General features: G+C 37.1%; 1 protein-coding gene and 1 long non-coding RNA gene across 6 annotated transcripts in view; one reads left to right on the top strand and one right to left on the bottom strand.

Annotated features, from left to right (window-relative positions):
• LOC310881940 overlaps positions 1-12,321 on the top strand; it is a 26,899-nt gene extending 14,578 nt beyond the window's left edge. For 3 of the 5 annotated variants that reach the window (XR_014572697.1, XR_014572700.1, XR_014572701.1), the window contains one exon: positions 9,789-10,748. This is a non-coding gene — a long non-coding RNA (uncharacterized lncRNA). Of the gene's footprint in view, positions 1-9,788; positions 10,749-11,183 lie in introns of those variants that run through there. The other 2 variants (XR_014572699.1, XR_014572698.1) reach the window with 2 other exon arrangements.
• ERCC4 (ERCC excision repair 4, endonuclease catalytic subunit) lies at positions 1,070-16,541 on the bottom strand. The gene is made up of 11 exons (XM_083799835.1): positions 16,050-16,541; positions 15,331-15,511; positions 12,328-12,523; positions 10,760-10,967; positions 9,525-9,705; positions 9,054-9,182; positions 8,358-8,468; positions 6,530-7,121; positions 5,673-5,765; positions 4,873-4,985; positions 1,070-3,797 (listed from the first exon to the last, which is right to left on the bottom strand). Exons 1-11 carry the CDS (start codon positions 16,374-16,376, stop codon positions 3,064-3,066), a joined length of 2,865 nt encoding a protein of 954 aa, XP_083655961.1. The 5' UTR covers positions 16,377-16,541; the 3' UTR covers positions 1,070-3,063.
• Between the last annotated feature and the right edge of the window lie 2,589 nt (positions 16,542-19,130).

The raw sequence follows: 19,130 nt of genomic DNA on the forward strand, positions 1-19,130 counted from the left end.
TGGCAGCTTTTGGATTCTATTCTGCAGTCACAGAAGTGGAATTCTGGATGACTGAGGAAAGTTTCAGAGACAGATGTTTTCATTTTTACAAATTATTTGTGGTTTTGCTGTCACTCTGCAAATGAGAAAGCCTCACAATCATAAAAATACTTGCATTCAAGCTTTTGCACTTCTTTTAGGAGTCGCTGCTTTTCCACAGTATGGCTGTATGTTTTATAAGCAGTGTGGATTTCTCTGCAGCTGGCTTATATTTAACTTTTGCAAACATAAATTTGAAAGCAATTAATGTTCATGCAGAAAAAGTCATTTTGAAGATAAAGTTTGTTTTGGTTAGGGAACTGCTCAGACAACAGGGCAAGCAAAAGGCCTTCTTGGCAGTTGTAGCTAGAAACTGCAAGTGTCACCACTACTGGAAATAGTATCCAGATAACCAGATAACTTAAACATATGAACTACAACACAACCTATCCTGTGCAAAACAATGTTTGCCAATATAAGCTGCATTTGTTCCAAAAAGAGATTTTGTTTTTATTGTTACTCTACAAGAAACATTAAGCAAGCAAAGCCTAGGAGAAAGCTCAGAAACAAGCAGCTTGCTAACTTACTTCCAAATGGTGCATAAAACACCCCAGTTTCATGTATTAAGTGTCTATTTGTTTTTAGATAGCACAAACTTCGAGTCAAGCAATGACAACATATGCGCAATTTCTTTACTTTTGATGAAAGCAAGCTAAAGAACACTGTAAGGCCAGAGAAGACATCATATGGATTTTCATCATTTACCCAAAATACTTCGTTGTGTCTGCATACAGGTGAAGTGTGACTCGGTGGTTTGGTTATTTCAGCATTAAGGGGTTTCACAACACAACGTATCTCCCCCATCTGTTCACAGTTAGTACCTACTGTTCCAGAAGTTCAAACCACTGACTTGCATTTACATATTACTATAACCTAAACAGTAATCTAACCTCATAACATAAGATACCCACTCACAAGTAATAAAGCCATGCAATAATTGCAATATATTTTAAAGAAAAAAATCATGCAACAGAAAAAAAAGTCACAGTAATTCTACACAAACAAAATTTAATCTGATTATTTCTTGATTGCCTTATATGACTTTGATCTAGCATACAAAACAAAGCTACAACTTTTTTAACCTGTTCACATACCCACACAAACAAACAAACCAAAACAAATAAACAGTTAATACCTTAATGTACAATACATGTTTGGAAAGGTTGTTCAGCTCCTTTTTTTTGTACCAAGCTCTATAGGACATGCATTCAAGATAGTTATGCTTTTAGTACCATTTTCTGTTTTCTTAGCACCACTTTAATGGCATTCTCAACACCGAACATTTCTGACCTTACTGCTTTGAATAAGAAAATCTCATGGAAAGACTTCCTTCTATATTAAATGAAATAAATTAGAATATAGGGCAACAGAAACCCTCATCTTAGCTACACATTAAACATAAAAAACGTTCAAATCTCAATACAAACAAATCAGAAAGAAGACGTATGTACAATTACCATAATTTTAAATTAAATTTGTTTAAATTAATCAATTTAAATTTTGTTATTGATCTATTTAATACTGAAATTTGCACCTGCAGAATAATGTTCACTTTGGAAATCTGTCACAGTTCAAGACTATAAATTAACAAATTCATAATTCACCCTTAAAATGCACAGCATACTTTAAATCTTAAAGTGCACAATACAGTTTTTTCTGAGCTTGAATACAAAAAAATTAATACTTTCTCCTTTAATTATAGAAATCGTGTCATTAGAATTAGAATCTTACAAATATATATATATGCAAGTCGTGACAAAGATTTTGTAAACAGCCAATGTGAATATGTTAGAGAAATTGGTAATGACCCATCTTTTAGCAATCACAGTTTGTTATATAGCTGTCATATCAAAGCTCAGTGCATAACACATGTTTTTAACAACGTACATATTCACAAACTATTAAAAAAATCATGTTTTCTCCCTGCTTTATGCTACATAGAATGCTAAAAGACACCTTCCAAGTGACAATAGCTTTACTGAATTTATTGACAGATGGTCTATTTAAGATATTAAAATGCAAGTGCAATAGGACATAGGAATAAGACAATATTCGAAGAACTGTTAATACTTTCAGAAAACTACTGCATTATATGAGAGGAAATATTCTCTGGTATAAAAGAATTGTCCCAATTGTATACCTGTATTTCTACTTTCAAGTGAATGAGGTGAAAGAGCTATCAAAACTGACTGAAAAGTAAAGTATCTTATAAGTATAAATAAGGCACATTGAGAATAATATTGTATTGTGCCATCATGGACATGTCACAGTGTCCAATCAAGACCAAAGGAATGCACTTTACAAGATGTAGTAAGACAGAGCTGTATCAATTTTGGAATGTCAAAAATGACTATAACTTCTAGTAAAGTAGGCAAATATAATGGACAACATACCATTCAATTACAGTTTACTGTGGCGAATGTTTATGATGAAGTTCTAAAATTCATGACTAATTCCAAGTATGTTCTTATAAAGTAGTTAAACTCCTGGCAAGTGATCATGATGTGTTTCAAACAGCTCCACCACTATCAGTGGAAAACTGGCAGTTTCAAAAAAGCAAGACGTTAATAACAAAAATGGCAAAAGCAAAGTGATATATGATGCATCAGGTGACACAATTAATCAAAATGTACATTTTTTGCTTTAACAAGACATAGCTTTCAAAAGAAAACACCTCTATCTATTAGTCTTAGCACTTAATTTTAATGAGCTTGATGAAGAATTTTATTTCATTCAGTGCTAATATAGAATTTATTATGTACTATAGAAAGAATAAAAAGTATTTGTGTTCCTCTATTAAAACTTTCTTTTCCTCATAAAGCTTGCCTACAGTAATAATTAACTTAAATGTTAAAACTGATGGAACAGCATTAGCAGGAAACAGCTGGTTAACTCAGAGGGCATTTGTTAAAATATTTCATGTACCTTGCCAAAGTCCTGTGTGAGAAAAGCTCATCTATAACTTATGTTGTTCAGTTCCATTAGTCATCTTTTGTTTTTTTCTTTAGATATTGCCTCTTTGTAGGTCACGTGAATAAAGTCATACAGTTGTGTGGCATTGATGGTATTACCCAAAATTTCAGAGAGTTTATCCTTTGACAGAGTCACTAGCTCTGCAATGCTTTTTACGTGGTTCATTAAGGCACAGCAGTTTTTTGCATTAATACCTGGCATTTTTAGTAGAAAGTCCTGAGGGCCAGGGTTATACTTGTCTGACTCAGAAAGAGTTTCAGAATCTGCTGTTATAGCCATTGCTGTTTCTGCATCAGGTTGTGGATGGTTTTGTTTTAACTCTTCAAACAGTTCGGCAGTAGCATGGGGAGAAGGACACCACAGGATACGTAACTTTGGGAAATGGAGTGTAAGAAGAGTTAGTTTAGAAGTAACGTCACTACTGGAAATCTCCTGACGTAGAGAACCTTGCGGAATCAAGGAAAAAGGTTTGTTAGGATCAAATTCAATCAGAAGAATTGGTCGCTTATAGTAACGGGACATCGAAATGCATTGTGTATACAGTCTTCCATTGTTTAAGGAACCAATAAGATCACTGATACTTTTCCGCTCTACACAAACATCAGGAGTTAAGATATAATCTCCAACTTCCAAAGTAACAGGCTCAATGTCAATACCACGACGATGAATCAGTGATGGAAGCTCACTACGAAATTCCCGCATGTCCACTATTATAGTTTGTTGAGTACTCTTCTGTTCCTGTCCACCTGAAGAGCAAAATAAAGAGTTAACCAAACTAACACATGACCTCCAACTCTAGGTATCCCATGTGATGCCAACACTTCCATAATGGATGAACTTCACCTTTCACATTATACCTCAAACTCAGCAGTATAATAAATCTAGACTTTATTTAATTTTAAACTTTAAAGACAAATGAGTTGCCACATTATATACTATAGTTTATGGAGTATACTCTGCAGTTTAATAGAACTATCATGTTACCTTCTATACACCGTGTAGTGACAACGAGATATATTAAACTGTAGAGGAAAATTACTTAAACGTGTGAAGAAAATGTCTAAAATGTTTCCTGCAAAATCAGATAATGAAGCTGCTGCTTTTTATTTCCAGCTGTTTCCCACAAAAATATGGCATTTCATTGTAGAAGATATATTTTAACTTCTATAGATCTATCTGTAAAAGGACACATGAAAAGATCGCAGCATTGAGGTGACTAAAGACATCACAGCAAAGATTAGAGAGCATATGGTAAAGAAGAGCAAGATTTCAAAAAATGACAGCTAAGAAAAATAGAGGCAGAGCTGTAAAGATGAAGACACAGTACACATCAGAGGAAGGGAACAAAAATACAGTTAGAAATGCAGCAAAGGAAAAAAAAGATGCTTTATTGGAAAGAAAGACAAATACATGATCTGCAGTTGTTCATTCAAGCAATCTGTTTCGCCAAGATCAGAAGTCCCAAACATTGACTAGTTCAAGAACAAAACACATCACTTGACTATCTGTAGACTTCAGTTTTAATGTTTTAGTTTCTTTCCACCTCACTGAAGGCAACAGGCTGCCCAGAAACAATCCAAATGGTAACTGTCTTAATGGTAAAATACTTCCTTAACCTATAATTTCTTTTCAAAGAAAAACATACTTCACTGCTATTTCAGAATGACAGCAAGAGATGCACTAAGGTAGATAATGCTTCTTTTCCATCAGGACTGCAGAATCCATGTGCCTCTACCACACAGATGCTTTGGACAAGATTTAAACAAAATAGGTTACAAGCCTCAGCTCAGAGCTGCGAGCCCAGCTTCAGAAACCACTCACCTGCTCTGCGTGTGTCAGTGGAAACAGAGGCAGGTTTAGCATCCCTCAGAAGGTCTAAGTTTGTTTCATCTCTTCCTTCTCTTTCTTCAGGAACAACCATAGTGGCCCTTTCTCTAAGGAACCACAAACAAAGAATCACTGAAAAATTGCAATTATATATGACGAATACTTCATAACATTTACGTACTGTTCACTGAGATGTAAAATTACATGTAGTTGAATACTAATTGCAAACCCGACTAGAAACGCAATTCATTAGGATTTCCAGATTGTTTGGGCTAGATTCTGAACTTTTATTTTCAATTTGTAGTACTTCTGAACATCTCTCTATATTTTTTGAATTTCATAGAGCACATACAACAAAAGAACTAATGACTAGTACTAGGAGTATAACCCAGTGAGAAGACATTATCTCATGCAGTCTAAGAAAATAATTGGTTTGGTCCTGAAAACTACTTAAGTCATGAAAGCCTTCGAAATACCCTACAACATAGGTTACCTGCAGACAAAAACACATTTTCAGAAGTTTCTCAAAAAGGAGAATCTTAAACAATCAAGTAAACTACCAGTTATGCTGGGTAGTCTTTGAACTTTCATATTAAAAAGCCAAAGTATCAGGTACTCTGAAAAGGAAGGTTTTGTTTTTTTCAATCGATAAGAAAAGTCTCTTTAAGAATCTAAGAAGCAATTGAATTAGGAGTTTACTTAAAGCCTTCACACAGTTAAGAACTTCACCATTTGAAATGTGACCACTTAAGGGAATTATGTAAGAAATTAATAACAAAGGTTAATTTTGTTACCGAATGAGTTTTTCAAAGGCTTCCTTCTCTTTTCTCAGAGCTGTCAGATAGCGCTGTTCTTCTGTTGAGCTTCCATATATGAGGAAATACACCCTGTATGTTTAGAGGGGAAAAAAAACACAAAACTATTTAGTAAATTAAAAGAAGACACTAAAAAACGGTATTTAAGATTAGTAGCAGTAAGTGCCTGAAAAGTTGATATTTGCCTTAAAAAGGTAAGCTGAAAACATCATTTTTTTTTTCTGCAAAGATACTCCAGAATCAGCAACAAAAAACCTTATATCCATTTTTCCCTCTTTTCTTAAGAAGAATTAGGCTTACTGAAATTTTGGGATTCAACCAGGGTGGACTCAGATTTTAGTCAGACACAAAGCAAATATAATGAAGAAGTTACTTTCTTACTATTTTTAAAATCTTCCCAGAAGAGTATGTATAACTAACTATAATCTCCAATTGTCCTGATTTAGGAAAAAAAAAAGAAAAAAAAGAAAAACAAACAAAAAAACCCACACAAAACACCAAAACATATAAGACTTCAAATTGTGTATTTGCATGAGGATATCTTATCTTCTACATAGAACAAACTGCCTTTTATAGAATGGACATTTTATTACAGGTGTGTTTCCGTTATTAAGGGACTAAATACCTAGTGGGAAGTAAAAATTATCTTGCAATTACATTCGACATAGTTTTGTTTAAAATTAAAAAGAAAGCTAAACAGGAATTAAAAGGTAGCTTAAGAAGATCACTAGATGCATTTTGTGCCTCGACTGTCAGAAGTGCACAATAGATGTTTTTTTTCTTTTAAGACTAAAATTAGACCAAGAACAGTCTTGATTATCACCAAGTTCACTTGCCTCAGAGGCTTTCCAGGCCTGCTTGCCTTGTAGATTTCCAGCTGCCGAACAAAAGTTAGCTCTGCATCATACAACACAACATATCTTGGTTCTACTTCATGCAGTACCCTGGTGAGAGCATAGGGATCACTGCAACCCTGCAACGGATGAATAATTGTGAGTGGGTTTTTGAAAATACCGTAGTAAGAATCTGAAGGTAAGTTCACAGGGAAATCTTCAGGAATGGTCTCATCGATACTGCCTTCTTGGCTACTGTTTAACTCTTTGTTATCTTCCACATCCAACTCCTCTTTGTTTTTCTCCTCAGTTTTCCCTATCATTTGGATTATAGTCTGGTCTTGCTGCTTCTTGTGTTTGTTTTGTTTTGAAGAAGTTGCGAGTTTGTTTTTTTTGGCTTGAGGCCCTGTGTCTGGTCTGGCATTTCCTTTGGACTTGACGGCTTTTCTGTCCTTAATCCACACATCTCCAGCTTTCTCATCCTTTCCAAAGGTTTTGTTATACAGTCTCGTTAAAAAGGCTTCTGCTCCATCAGTAATATACTCCCTGAGCTGTGCACAAGCTCGGTCATCACTGGCACAAATAAGCACTTGCCCTGCAGTCAAGAAACAATATCACGTTTATAATCTGTTATGATGTACTTCTTTTAATCCAGCTACAAGACACCTTGAGCAAATTGCTTTTAATGATCCTAGATGCGTGCCTGCCAAATGCCTTTTACAGTTGGTGGTCACAGTTGTTCTGGACTTCCAGGGAGTGTAAATTGCATCGTATTTTGTATTGAACCAAGATTAGAGAAGGTTAATAAAAGTTCAGCATTCCTTATTCTTACACCACCTAAAACAGTAAGGTTTTACTTTTGACCATTTGAAATGAAGCACATACAGCATGGGCTGAAACATACTCAGATGCTTACTTTTTATTTTTTTAAACGTGGGATAAGACAGAACTTAATTGAGACTATTCTAGTTTTCAGCCTTTGTCAGCTGTGTTAGGGAGTCCAAAAAACACGTTTCACACAGTATTATTGACGTTTGTGGGCCCTGAATAACAATTCTCTGCAAGCTGACTCAGATAAACTCCTACAACACTAGGTTAGAGAGCCAGTTCTTATCCATTGTCAGAACACTGTGGGTGGGAGAAAAGAGCACTTTTTTACCCTTACTATTTCCTAAAATAAAACTTGGTGAAATTTAAGGGGATGAAAAGTCCTAAAATAGGAAAGGCAGCAACGCAGTTATTTAGATACACACTCACCTTCTTCTCTCTACCCAAGAAGCTGCACCTCCTGGAGAAGTGATTTTTAGGTGCCCAAGAAAATGTATAAGACAGAATGGGCAAAAGATGGAATCTCTGTTTCTTTGAACCTGAACCAAGCAGTACCTCAATTACTATAGTTCCAGCCCTCTGAAGGTCCATGCCCCTCTGCAATCCAAGCAAGGGGACTATGTTTGTCTGAACAGTTCAGGGAAGACTGCGTAACAGACCGATAAAGCTTGTAAAGCTATGAAACAGTTCTATTTCTGCATTACTTTAATTGCTGTTAGAAGGCTGGAACATGTACAAGTTGCCTCGTTATTTAGAACAAAGACCACAGCAGATGAGATCTTTTGATTTGCACTGGGATAAACTGAATAGATAATTGTCTTATAACTATCTATCCTACCGGTGAGGATATATAAAACGCTTTGTCTTAAGTCTATAAATTACTGTTTAAAACCAGCTCTTTAGTATAATCACAGTAAAGAATTAGAGCTACCCCTTTCAAAAGTCAAATAGAAGAGAAAATCAGATGTACTGTGAAAACTTCATTCATTTAGTATTTTCTCACCTGGACCACCGAAGTCTTCACTGTTCTTATTCTCATTTTCAATCTCATTCAGTACTTCTCTCAAAGCTTCCCATTTTGGGTTACTTTCTAGAACCAATTCCCTTTTCAGTTCTGAAACAAAGTAAGATTAAACATAGCAGCTTTTACAGCCAAAATACCCTTCAGAACTTTAAATTAGTGGTTCAATGTCAATAGTGTGATGGTTGTTGGCAAGTACAATATTCAACAGCCTACATATGTGACTTGTTTTGCTGATGGGGTAGGAGAGTACTCTTACAGAATCATTTAAAAATGGGGAAAAACGCTCTAATGAAGCAAAAAGTTAAAATATTGACTTGTTCTTCAATTCTGAAACTCTTGAATAAAAAAATATATATGTATTTAAAGTAATGGCAGCTTCTTATCCCTTCATATAAAATGCAAAAGATCAAGCTGAAATCTATGTAATTCAAGAACAATCCATAAAAGCTCTCCCAATGATCAGATAAGTAAGCTGAAAAGAATGCCTTTTGTTCGTGACTTGTTCGTGACTGTTTTATGTTGTTTATTATATGCTTTTTGAACAAAGATTATGTCTCAATATATCCCAGCTACCAGACTGGTAGAGCTGTGTCAGATCCTGTAACAAACCACAAGTAATAATATACAGAGTGTTTGAAATTGTGTTACACTTTCAAAATTAGGAGCGATCAGTACCATTTTCCTTCTTTACATCACTGTTTCCAGAGACTTTGCCTTTCTGATTCAGTTTCTCATCTGCAATGCGATAAACTCTTGCTCGAGCATTTACAAACATCGAAGTACTGGAGTCAAGAAACAGCCAACCTAAACAGAAAAAGAAAACATTAATAGTTTGACATTTGAAGTGTACATGCTTCAGACATTTCCAATAATAGCCTCACATCTCTCATCTGGATTACCTGTGCTACCTGCTTACTATGTAATTACTAGCTTAATAAAAGACAGAAATGTGATGCAAATCTCACGCTGTTAAGTAACAGCAGTTAAGTGGGAAGATGAAAGCATTATCTGTCAATAAAAACCTACGCCCGTATGGCTGGTTACATAAAACCTAATTAGATACCTTCATATGTTTAGGAATGTTAATTAAAAATATCATAATTTCTCTGTTTCATGCATTAACTTGTATGGTTATTCAGTGTTTACCTGAATTCTCACCAAAAGCTTTTTCACTTGCTTTCAGTGATTCCAGAAGATTGAGGAAAGTGACACAATCATACTGAGTTAGATACTGTAGCAAAGTACGCAGTACTTTCAAATCCTGGACCAAAGATTTTGTCTTAGCTCCAAGCTGATGCCAGAGAGGATCTAAGTAGTGACGTATTGTCTAGAAATATAAATTGGAAAATTCAGGATGTCAGATTTCTACTATACTAATCAAGATAGAAATGCCCTTTTTTTCCTTTACAGGAGATGCCACTTGCCACTTTTTATCCCAACTGGGATAAAAAATAGCCAAGTCAAGATGTGATGGTGAGACATTTATTTTGATGAGTAACCATTTTTTGCAAAGTTATAATATAGATGCCATTATGTAAAGTCATAAATTCAACAAATACATGCAATTCAACGATTAGCAGCTATATACAATTTAATGCTTTCAGTACATCTTTTCCTTTCTATATTAAGGAAAAATAAAGGTATTATAAGCATCAGTTAAAAAAAAAAAAAAAGGAAAAATCTTATTTTACAGGTACTGGCCTATGCCTTTAGTGTTTAGCGTTCTTTATTTAGCTAAAGTAGAAAACATTAAAATGTCTTTTAATTTTCAAATTAATATGAGTATGATGCAGATACACAACGTAGAAAGCCAGAGGAATAAAAGCCTCCAGCTTTTTTCAAGTACAGAAGGCTTCACATCAACAGTAAGTATCAGTTAATAAGTGTTTCACTATGATGACTGAAATTTATGATTTTACCCTACAGAAAGCATACGCATGCCAAACATGTTGCAGATCTGTCCATTATAACACTGCACACACTGTTAATGGACATATAGGATGGTTGAAAATACAACAGATGCATGCACGTGCATATTATTTACACAAATGTGCTTTACAGTGCTTCTCCTAATAAAGAAAATAGAAAATACAGGTATGAAATTCAAATGAATGGGGGGAGGGAATAATACATACCTATCTCTAAATGATATTATTATTATATTATTACACCAACCACAGATCAGGATGTTCTTGATATAGGGACTTTTCAAATGAAAGGCGAACAATCATACTAATTCACCAAAAATCCTGCTAGTAACCGTAACATCATCTGCTGGTTATTTATTTATTTTATAAATAATATTTTTGTTTGCATGATGGATAGTTTGAAGATCTACATCCCTTTATAATTAGGCATATCAAAACAATCAAAATGGTTACCTTGTCAAAAGGTTTACCAATAGCATTTTCTAAAGATAGATCTTCTACTTCAAGAGCTGGATTGTAACGTTTGAGTTCTCTCAAACACGCATTCAAAATGTCCAGGATTGAAGTCTGGATAGCAAGCATAGCAGGGGTCATCGACACATGTATTTCCACCACTTCAGGTTTATGCTTCTCTAAAAAGGAGTTCACTGCTATATGAAATCTATGAGGAAAAACAGCTTATTAGGATTCACATGAATGTTTTGCTTGATACTGTAATTATAAAGAAGTTCATATAAACTAAAGTTACAAACGATTTAAATGTAAATTAAGCTAAATGCAAGATGAATCCACTTCTACAGATGCGAAGACTGCAGTCTTATGAATGGTCTCATAAAACCATCTGATGATTTCACAATTATGACTGTTCTCATTCTAGGCATATGAGCCTGTAGCTCTGGTGACTGATCCATGGAGAACTACTGCACTAGATTCCACATCATCATTACAAGTAACAAACCTCAAAGGAAAAAGAACAACAACAAAAATCTCATAAGGAAGAAACTGTAATGGGCTCACAAATCCCTTGAAGTCACATGGATCTGCTGGCAGATAATTTAACATCCCCAGCTTTGGATAAGTAGCAGGTCCTTGTTCCAACACAGCCTCTATAAACCAATCTGAACACACAGTTACAAAGGTGCCAGCTTATTTTACAAACAGAATAAGGCACGGAGAAGAACACTATGTCTGAAGAACTCTGAAACTCAATGAGCATTTTCCTTACTTTGTGCTGCACCCCCAGGTCTTTTCATGGTTCAGAAGGCAAGAAGGAAAATTCAGAGAGCTTTGTGTTGTTCATTTCTGCATCTTTGTAATACCAAAAGGTAGAGTTTATAATGCAGAGTGTGAGTACACAAGATGTACGTTCTAGACTGGACAGAAAAAAAAAAAAAAAGGCAGACCTCCTGCCCAAGGCAAGAACACTGAATGGGTAATCAGCTGAATTGCCCAGTCCCATTTCAGGCTCTGCTCCTGGAAGACTTAATGCATGCCACAGACTTGGCAGCTTGGTTTCCATCAGTCATCAAGAAATATTCTTTATATATCACATACATGAAAAGGAAAATTAAAACAAAACAAAACACAACACAACCTTACACAAAGAAATAAATATCCATAGAGTTTCACCACAATCAGAAAAAAAAATACTTCCATAAGCAGTGAAACTGTGAGACTGTGTTCCTGTTACTTCATGGTTTAAATTATCTGTTCAATAAATTATGTTTTTCTTAAGCTATTTAGATTATCACTTTCTGCTGTGATTTCTACTGGCTAAAAGCACAGCTATACCGTAAGGTTCAGCCTCCTAAAGATTTAATTCGAGTCTATTTTCAAAAATACTTAGAGAAATTTAGGTCTTTAAGACCATTTCTTCTGTCACAAGTTGAATGAAATTAGTTTCAGAATACAAATAGGGAATGGAGATAAGCAGATCGACTACATAAACCTCATTTTGTTAGGAATCCATGGTAGCAACCTTAATAATTATAAGATTTCAATGAAATAAAGAAGTATCTTACCTTGGCCACAGGTAAAGTTTCCTGACAAAAAGATTTCGCATCACTCTTTCCACATGGCAAAAGCCAGTGTTAAATGCAACCGCATTATCTGTAAAAGCTTTAATGAAGCCTTGCTTGTTCTTCTGGCGATAAAGCCGCAAGATAAATGCTTCCTGGCAGGACTCAATGATTCTGTGTGCCTTGTATACCAAAATGCCTGACAAAATAAAAGGTTTCCAAGTTACAAAGTAGTAAAGAGAACTTGAATACTGTATACATTTTCCAAGTCTGTCTTACTCTTCTAACTGTTTTTGTTAAACAAAGTACAATAGGAATTTCAATCTTCTAGAATGACACTGAACAAATTTTTAAGGGTTCAAACCAAGTGATTCCTCAGTTTTAGTACCATGGAACCTCCCAGTAACAGAGCTGGGTTAGTGATGCATCTTGAGCCAAAAAAAGCTTGCACTCAAATGGCAGGACCTAACAGCTTTGAAAATTCTTTACTCTTAAAGAAAAACTTGAACACTTGAACTCATGCTTTTTGAAAGGGAGAAGAGCGAATGCAAGACCTAACAGTATTTCTGCAAAGCAAGTTTGATAAGTTCAAGACCGTGAGTTTTGAATTCTTTTATTACACAAATTCTGTAGTTAGAGTTGTCAAATATGCTTTTTTTTTTTTTGATAACAGTTCAAGTATTTGTGATATTCAAAGAACTTCTGAAAACATTTCTGGTGCTTTTTTCCCCCCCTTCTATGAACATATTCCCACTTGAGGACAGAAGGGACCTTAAATTGAGCGATTACACCAACATTTTTCTTCATGGCTCTGGGTATTAGGAAAAAAAGATTTATCATATACATTTTAGTACAGAGAAATGAAACAATAGTTGAACTACATTAAGCATATTGAGGTAAACACTTTTGGGATTTACACTTCACTCAGCCAAAACCTTTTAAAATCAAGGCTTATTCTTCCTCATACTTAATTGTGTAAAATGACACATTGTATTTTTTCCACTCTGCCCCTAGTGACAAGGCCTATGTGACACTTACCTGTTCACAGCTTCAATGGAATAATAAATGCCTTTCGAAAATGGAAGCAAAAGACATCAAACAAAGGCTTCATTATGTACCTTGATAAGCTGACAAACTTACAGTGCATCTAATTTCTACAGCAAGTTTCTTCAACTCAGCATCTAGCCATTGATTTTGATGTCTTTGTTTTGCAAATTAGAAAGCATCTATATGAAAAGGATTTTCATTCAACTGCTAACCATTCATGATCAAGTCATGGAATAATCCACTGAAAGATGGATAAAACATTCATACATTTCTCCCACAAAGTCATTTTTTTCAGGACATAGTAACAATTGAACTCATTTCTGAATATCGTCAAGTTTCTCAAGACGTGACTGAATGGACATTACAGGAGACAGAGAGTTTGTTACAGGCCAATGAGACTATACTATTTGCTACAGCATTTCTATTTGGCCCAAACCACCAGGAGTACTTATGTATTGCAGTGATAATTTCTTATTTTCATTCAGCTGAATTTACGAGTTCATGAGCTGTTCATTCACATGTGATTCTTCAGTGATTTTATAAACGATATTTCTAACACTTACCAACACTTTACTGTATTTTTTCTATGTTAGTTCCTCAAGAAACACTATTACAAGCTTTTGTTGGTTTTGTCGTACAATTTCACACACACGTAGTACGTTTCCAATACAAACGCGCGTTACCCAAGCTTTAAATGAAGCACCAGGTCTGTAAAAACTGCTGTCACACTGACCTCCAGTGTCATGACGACGAGTATAACAACTCTGTGTCATTTCAGGTCAGTAGTTTAAAAAAAATCTTTAGTGCATTTATTCCTTTCATCCACACAAAACCCAAACGTGTTTTATTTTGTTTTGCATTTTTCCTCAGGATAAGGGGGAAAGGTGAACAGGAAGGAGCCAAAGGGAAGAACAGAAATTGAAGGAGGTGCCCAGAAACTGTTTACTTTTTTTTTTTAAAAAAGTTGGAAAAAACAGACAAGTCTAGAGTCCATTTGCCTTAGCATGAACCTGTTCGATATGTTTCACAGATTTGAGGTTTTAAAGGTTGACTAAAAGGAAGGAGATACAGCTTATGAAGCAAAAACTTACATTCTTCTACACAGTTAGTATTCTGTTGCATTTAAACATTATAAAGATGTTAATATTTATATACCAGTAAAATATTCTTATACTCTCAGGCATCTGTTTTACTCGCTCTTCAGGCTGTAAGAGGGTTTCCAGCTTAGACAAGAACATAAAAACAACTGAGGTCAGGAGGAGAGGGGGACCAGAACATTAGAGAACAAGACAATTGGAACATCTTTCATGTGTAACTTCTATATAACAACAAATAAAGTCACAAGCTATGCCCAAAAATCTTTGCGAAGTTTTAACAACATTATTTCATAATATTGCTATTTAGACAGCATCCAAGATATTAGAAGAAGATTAGTAAGACGTTATTTTATTTGACGGGAAAAATCATCAGGACTAATTCATTAATGCAAAAACCAGCAAGTGTGCATGGTTGATAAATATGCAATCTAAAATCAGTTTCAATCACAGGCCATTTACGTTGAGTATTCTGGACACTATTTTCTCAAGTATAATCAGTTATTTTCCTTGGAAAGCAATGCAGCCACTCTGAATTTCCATGTTTCTTACGTCATGGCATGGTTTAACTGCTGATTGTTTTCCAGTTTATTATTGATATCAGAAAGCCATACAGGGATATTATCCACTACCTAAAAAGAATGTGGATGATTTCAAATTGTGTGATTAAATAAAGCAAACAAGTTTAGAGCAAAGATGACCATTAAAAAAAAAAAAGAAAGAACTACATATTTGTTCCTTTTACCCCAGTCTTTGTAAAAAAAAAAAAATAATTCTTCAACCTCAACATCAGTCAGTCGGACTCTTTCAACAGAATTACACTTAATGTATTTTCAGTCATGGCTTGACTTCATTAAGCTCTTACCAGTAATGAGGTTTGCAGGAATTCTGTCGGTAAGGAAATCTACCACGAGGATTCGACTTGTTGCAAAGAGAACTCCTCCTTGTGTGTAAAATTCATAGCGAGTGTTACTTGCAATCTCATTGGTAACACGCCGAGGAAGATGAACAACTCCATCTGACCTCAGTTGATCAATAAAATACTCCTAAAACAAATGCAGTAAAATCACAACAGACTTCATTCTGACAACTGATGAAATGGATACAAAAAGAATCGCAATTAGTCCTATTTTATTAGTTTTGCAGAGCCGTCCACAACCACATAAAAACATGACAGTGTAAGATACTAGGTAAGGAAGTCAGAATTATGGTGATGTTTTATTTTGATGTTTTACTTTGCTAAGTTTCAAACCCTTTCAGGTGACTTAGAAACATTAGTATTTTCAATAGCAGTTAGACAATATTTAAGAAAGTACAAGACTCTGACACTCGATGGATCTTAAGTACCCTGAAAATTTTTTCTTGCGTTTTTCAAAGTATTTTAACAGCTCTTTTTTTCAGGGAGCAGGCAATACTAACTTAAGGCTCGAGAAGTGACAACGGCCCGTCGCGGCCCGCCAAACCGCCGCGGAAGAGCCCCCAGCCGCCAAACACCATCTCCAAGGCGGCAGCAGCCGGCGGGCAGCCTCTGCTCGGGCCCGGGCAGCCGCCTCCATACCTCCTTCCTCCTCCTCCTTCCCTCACCTCCTCGGCGGGGCTCGTGTTCAGCACCAGCACCAGGCTGGCAGGCTCGCTGTAGAGGCGGAGGAAGCGCAGCAGCAGGCGGTCGATGCCGAGCCCGCGGGCGCACACCACCAGCCCGTCCTGGTGGAAGAGGTCCAGGAAGATCTGGCTCTCGTGCTCCAGCAGCGCCGCCATGGCCGCCGGCCCCAGCCCGTCACAGCGGCGCCTGCCCCCGGCCCGCCTCGGCCTCGCCGCGGCTGCGGGAGCGGCGCCCTCACGCGGCTGGAGGCGCTGCCTCCACTCGTACTTGAGGGTCTTCTGAGGGCCCGGGTCAGGTACGGAGGTCATTTTTTATTATAAATGGTTCATTTTTAGTCACAGACTAGAGGCATTTCTTAACCAAGTGTAAGGAATAGTCCAGCAATTCGTGCCACTAAGGGGTGTGAAGGGTTAACATTGAGGCCTGGGTTTAGGCGAGAAGAGAACAAAGGGATTTCTTCAGAGAAAAACTGCTGACTTTGCACGGACGTGCAGTAACTTCTGACAGCCGGCCAAGAGACCACTAGATAAGGAGGAAGAATATGAGCCTCCCTGTCCGAGCGGCCCCCGAGAAACCAACAGAGACTGATAAGCAGGCGCACCTGGGAGGACTTCGGATTCGGGAAACCAATTATAATAACCCTGCCTCTTCTAGAAGTAGTAATGAATATGTATTAGCCTAGTAGCATAAAAACCAGCCGCCTTACGTAACAGGTGTGCGTCCTGGGGGAGCAGAGACTCCCGGCGCACCCAGCGCTGTTTGCTTGCCTCTATTCATTTAATAAATTGTAAACTTTGATTGTAATCCTATTTGGGACTCAGTCATTTATAACAATTGGGGGCTCGTCCGGGGTGGTCTTGGTTCCTGAATTCTGACTTGATCTAGGAGGGGCGCCCCCACCATTTGGTGGCTCCTGTTCGAGTCAGGTCGGGGCTAATGCCATCTTGAACCTGAATAAGGGCAAGCAAAGATTTAGATTTTTTTATGAGCTCCCTTTGCCGGCTGCAGCACTATATTTTGCCCGTAATTCTGCGCGCGAAGATCCGAACGAAGACGACGGAGTCGTAAGTATTTAAGGCGTATACCGTTCGGTTGGGTGGGATTCGGTTGCCTGTGTGTGTGAGAGTGTGACTGAGACGGAACGTAGTTCCGAAGCGATTGTGGAGGTCTTCTAACCGCGGTTCCGATCTCCCGCGAGGGACTTGGCCGGTGAAGGACCGAAGCGATTCCTATAGGATTCGTGGGTGGGTGATAGGTCCTAAACCCCCTGCAAGACACTCTCACTAAGGCAACCAAGGGCTGTAGGAATTGCCACAGTAAAATTCCTAGATGGGTCAGACAAAATTGAAGACCCGGGACCAGAGAAAAGGGAGCAAATTACCAGACATACCACCAGAAAGTCCATTAGGGATAATGATTAGAAATTGGAACGATAGGGGCCCCAGAAAAGGGAAAAAGTAAATTAAAAATGGTTCAGTATTGTATGACAGAATGGCCAAAGGAGCCTTTAAGACCACATGTCTTTTGGCCCGTTTTCGGATCCTTTGAAGACTGGGTTTGCCAGGCCTTAAATATACATGTTAATTCAAAGGAACCTTTTAGCCAGGAGGAAAGTGATTATGCAGGATTATGGATCAGGATCTCACGTCCTTTTCCAGCCTCAATATTTACACTAAAAGCAGACGAGAAGTTTGACGAAGAAGAGAACAAAAAAATAAAAAAGAAAAAAAAAAGGAAAAAGAAAAAGATGATGAATGGGAGTCATTGGATAACCTACCACCTCTATATCCTAACAATCCACCCCCGGTGGTGCATCTTGTAATCCTGTTTTGTTCTTAAATGTTTTGACTGTGTCAAGGAGGAAGGTGGGAGCATTATCTAAGTAACAGTTTAGAAGTTTGTGTATATTCGCGGTGGTGTTCGGTCAGTTTCCCAAGTATCGGGGGAGCGGGGCTGACTGATTATCAAAGTGGTAGAACGGAGAGTCACTTCTTTGGTGGTTCGGGCCTGAGCTCTGGGAATTTGGTAAGAAGGGGGAGAGCGAATTTATTTAGGCCTCAGTACCTTTTTAAACCCCCATCTTGACGGATACACAGGAGTGATTCCTTGTTTTGTGTAGGCTTACTAACAAAGTGCATGAGAAAAATTAGCATTTGGCTTGAAATTCGGTCTTATTGAAATGTAAATTTTGTGGAAAAGGTGTTATTGTTTGTCTAGAAGACAGAAGGCTGAGTGCTTCAGGTGTTTTTCCGAAGTCCTGCGGATTTATGATTGGAATGGGGCTCATTAATAATCTGAAATAGTAAAGTTTGTATGTGGAAAGAAGAGTTTAATCCCAGAGAATTGGGACATTTGGGAAGAAGATTAGGAAAAGATAGTAAAAACCTGCAATAAAAAGGTTTGCGTGGAAATTGAAACAAGGGACAGTAACTAATATAAATAAATAAAAGGGAATGGGAAATCAAGGAAAAGGGGAAAATCCAAAAAAAAAGACGTCCTAAAAAAAAAAAAGCCTCCTTGGGTGCATATTGGCACATTGGAAGGATATTGTTAGAAATGGGGGCACAGAAAGCAAGAGGACTTTCACTAAGTATTGCAATCAATGGTGGCCACTATATAAACTAAATGGCCACTTTATGGATCAATCGACTATAACAGTGTCTTGCAATTAATGTTTTTGAGGAGAGAAGGAAAATAGGATGAAATGTTGTATAGTGATATGTTGTTTCAGCATGTTGGAGGGAAAAGGTTTGGAATTAAGTTGGCCCCTGACTGAGCATTTGGTGTTGGCATTAGAAAAGTACGGGCTGGAGAAAGATAAAGGAAGTGTTAAAAGGGTTGTTGAAGGTGTTAAAGGTTGTGTGGCATGTAGTATTTAACAGAGCTGTTTGAAGTTGAATGAGCAGGGAAAGAGGATGTAGGAATGTTAATAGTTCCGTCTCAACCCGAGGCTGAGATCTCTAAATCGCGGGTGTGAGCCCTCTGGGGCAGGGGGACCGTGATGGGTCCGAGAGAGTTGTCGTGGAAACAGAAAAGCAGCTAACTCTTGAAACAACCTGAGT

The sequence above is a fragment of the Anser anser genome, assembly GCF_964211835.1.
Source record: "Anser anser genome assembly, chromosome: 15".
NCBI lineage: Eukaryota > Metazoa > Chordata > Aves > Anseriformes > Anatidae > Anser > Anser anser.

Coding starts and splice junctions, on each gene's coding strand:
- ERCC4 (XM_083799835.1), bottom strand. CDS start 16,376: ATGACCTCCGTACCTGACCCGGGCCCTCAGAAGACCCTCAAGTACGAG. Junction 12,524..15,330: donor TCCTGCAAACCTCATTACTG/GTAAGAGCTTAA, acceptor TTATTTTGTCAG/GCATTTTGGTATACAAGGCA. Junction 3,798..4,872: donor CACTGACACACGCAGAGCAG/GTGAGTGGTTTC, acceptor TTTGCTCTTCAG/GTGGACAGGAACAGAAGAGT.